Source organism: Camelina sativa, unplaced genomic scaffold, assembly GCF_000633955.1.
Source record: "Camelina sativa cultivar DH55 unplaced genomic scaffold, Cs unpScaffold00985, whole genome shotgun sequence".
NCBI lineage: Eukaryota > Viridiplantae > Streptophyta > Magnoliopsida > Brassicales > Brassicaceae > Camelina > Camelina sativa.
Genome location: NW_010922110.1, coordinates 4762 through 8234, shown reverse-complemented (window position 1 = coordinate 8234; position 3473 = coordinate 4762). Strand labels below are relative to the sequence as shown.

The 3473-nt window shown below is 47.2% G+C and overlaps 1 protein-coding gene across 1 annotated transcript; it reads right to left on the bottom strand.

The window, feature by feature from the left end:
- Positions 1-549: 549 nt before the first annotated feature.
- On the bottom strand, positions 550-1194 carry LOC109131635 (uncharacterized mitochondrial protein AtMg00810-like; the record flags this gene model as incomplete). The annotated part of the gene is made up of 1 exon (XM_019242806.1): positions 550-1194. A coding segment is annotated over exon 1 (645 nt), but the record flags the coding sequence as incomplete, so codon positions are not given.
- Between the last annotated feature and the right edge of the window lie 2279 nt (positions 1195-3473).

The following is a 3473-nucleotide window of genomic DNA, read 5'->3' as shown; positions in this document are numbered from 1 at the left end:
TTATGTTGTTTACAAGGCTAGATATAGTGAAAACAAAACGAATTAGCTGTTGGGCACAAGAGAGAAGAAGAGAGCCACTTGTGTGGTCCATGGTGCAACATTAATGAGGTGAAAGCGACATGTCCTTGTTGGTTTGAATTGTGGAGTCAACCACCAAGCCCCCAAATGCACACGTGCTTCTTCCTCCATTCGAGATCCTTCTTTCTCGTGGGCTTCTAGGGCCGCCTCTTCCTTATTTCTCACTTCTGGCCTGATGGCCTGATGGCCTAGGCTATCCGGACCGTACGGACGGCCTAACACATAACCGGACCGTACGGACAGCCTAACACATAAACGGCCATGGTCAATACTCCCCCTCAAGCTTAGCCGAATGAATTGGCTAAGCTTGGAACCCGTGAAGCAGCACCTCATTAAAAACCTTGATTTAGAAAACCTCATGGGACAAAACTAAGTCAAGGGAAAAAGAGTGTGCTGTCCACGGATTAGAGGAGTCGATCAAGGTCTTGTAATGTCTACAAGCCCAAGTTTGGTATGAATGTAGTCACAAACCTTAGGACTTGCAGATTTGGTGAAGATATCGGCCAACTGATCTTGACTCTGAGTGTGACACGGTAGTATAACTCCTTCCTCAATCTTCTCCCTAACTTTATGGCAATCACTTTCAATGTGCTTGGTTCTCTCATGGAAGACAGAGTTGGTGGCTATGTGAATTGCAGCCTCATTGTCACAATGTATCGTAATCGGTTGTTTTGAGTCAATACCAAGATCCTTGAGAAGCCCCTTCAACCAAGTCAATTCGTTGGTTAGCTTCCTCATTGCTCGATACTCGGCTTCGGCGCTTGAGCAAGATACCACCTTCTGCTTCTTTGACTTCCATGTAACTAGGTTCCCACCGATGAAGGTACAATATCCAGTGGTTGACCTCCTATCCAAAGTATCCCCATTGTAGTCCGCATCACAATAGCCTACTAGTTCAGTATTATCATTCTTGCCCATCCAAATGCCTTGACCCGGACTGCCTTTGAGATAGCTTAGAATTCCTTCGACCATGATCCCTTGGTACTTGCTTGGAGCCTTCATGTGCTGACTAACCTGGTTCACAGCATAGCATATGTCAGGTCGCGTGATGGTAAGATATATTAACTTACCTACAAGCCGGTGATAGCGTGTGACATCCGGGAATGGCTCGTCCATGGGCTCTCGCGGCTTGCCTTATTTTGCCCGAATGCTCTCCCCCTTTCGCTTGAGCTGGTAATCCTCAACTAGTGGCGTAGCCGCCCCGGAGACACACCAAGCTTGCCGGTTTCAGTTAGCAAGTCAAGAGTATACTTGCATTGGGAAAGAAAGAGTCCTTCCGGAGAGCGACAGATTTCAATCCCAAGGAAGTATTTGAGCTCGCCTAAGTCCTTGATATCAAAAGCAGACTTGAGAGTCTGCTTGGTATCTGCAATGCCAGCTTTATCATCGCCAGTCACAATAATGTCGTCGACATAGATAAGCACCACGACCAGGCCAAGAGATGTTTGACGCGTGAAAAGGGTGTGATCGGCCTCTGATCGCCTAAAACCGTGAGTTTTGAGGGTGGATCTCAGCTTGTGGTACCAGGCCTGCGGAGACTGCTTGAGGCCATAGATGGCCTTGCGCAGCCTGAAGACTTTCCCGGGAGCAACCAAGTCTTCAAGGCCCGGAGGAGGCGTCATATAAACCTCCTCGTCCAATTCGCCTTGGAGAAAGGCATTTTTAACATCCATTTGCCAAAGATCCCACGAGAGGTTGACCGCGAGAGAGAGAACGACCCGAACGGTATGGAGCTTGGCCACCGGGGCAAATGTCTCCATGTAGTCATCACCATATGTTTGGGTAAAACCACGGGCGACCAGTCGAGCCTTGTGGCGTTCAATGGCGCCTGTACTCAAGAACTTGATGGTGAAGACCCATTTGGAGCTCACAGCCTTTTTGCCTTTGGGAAGGTCAGCCTCATCCCACGTGTGGTTCCGGATCATGGCACCAGTTTCGTCTTTGATAGCATCTAACCACTCTTGGTGTGCCTTAGCCTCATCATAAGTTTGAGGAACCCAATGAGCATCGACTTGGCCAAAGAAGGCTTGGTGCTCGACCGGAAGCAGCTCAAGCGAACAAACGGCCTGAACAGGATGTGCAACGGCTTGACTGTTGTAGTAGACTCGTTTGTCCTTCCATGTGGACGGGTGAGACCGAACACGTTCACTTCTGCGTAGACCTGGTTGAGAAGGCAGCTCTATTGGGTGTAAGTCAACCGTGTCACTGGCCGTGGAAGCCGCTTCCTGGTGGTCCTCAGTAGGCGTTAAGGAGACACCATGGGGTCCAGCCAGCGAAGTTGGCACAGGAGGAACATGATCTGAAGGCAATTCATCCGCGGGGACGTCCGCGGGGTCCGGCCCATTCTCTATACTGGTCGGACTTGACTCGAGCCGTGTAGGGGCAGGCGGTGGAGACGAATTCCCAAGGTGATCAAGGAGGAATTTTAGGCTAGAGGCCCGGTCATTCGGTGAAGAGGAGAGGTCTTTGAGGCTGTTCCAGTCCTTGTTGTTGAAATAGCCAACATTTTCCATGAAGCGAACATCTCGAGAAACATACAAACGACTTGTCGTTGGATCATAGCACTTGTATCCCTTTTGAGTCGTGGAATAGCCGATGAACATGCACCTCACGCTTTTAGGATCAAGCTTACTCCGCTGTTCCCCTGGTACGAACACGAAACAAACACAACCGAATACGCGTAAGTGATCTAGGGATGGTTTAAATTTGTTCAATACCTCAAACGGCGACAAGTCACTAAGGACTTTGGTTGGTGTTCGATTAATCAAGTAACACGCCATCATCACGGCATTGCCCCAATATCGTCTTGTGACGTGTGAGTGGAACATCATGGACCGTGCAACGTCCATGAGGTGTCGGTTCTTCCTCTCGGCCACACCATTTTGTTGGGGTGTATATGGACAGCTTGTTTGATGTAAAATGCCATGCTTAGCCAAATGTTCTTTGAACTTGTGACTTGTATATTCTCCACCATTGTCTGACCTAAGTATCTTAATTTTAGCATTGAAATGATTAGTAACATAATTTTGGAAATTTATGAATGCATCAAACACTCTATCCTTTGATGGTAACAAAGTAATCCATGTGTACTTAGATTTTTCATCAATAAAAGTCACAAAGTATTTGTTATTATCTCTAGAAAGACATGGTGAAGTCCACACATCAGAATGCACTAGATCAAAGCAATGCTCATAAATAGTATTAGACTTAGGGAAAATAGATTTGCAATGTTTACCAAGAATACAAGACTCACACATTGAGTTATCAAAAGAAACATTTGGTAACATTAAAGCAAGAGCCCTAGAATGAGGGTGGCCTAGTCTAGCATGCCACACACTGTCCGAATTAACAACAAAACAAGACTTAATAGAAGTAGATAAGCTAGGTGAGGGTTT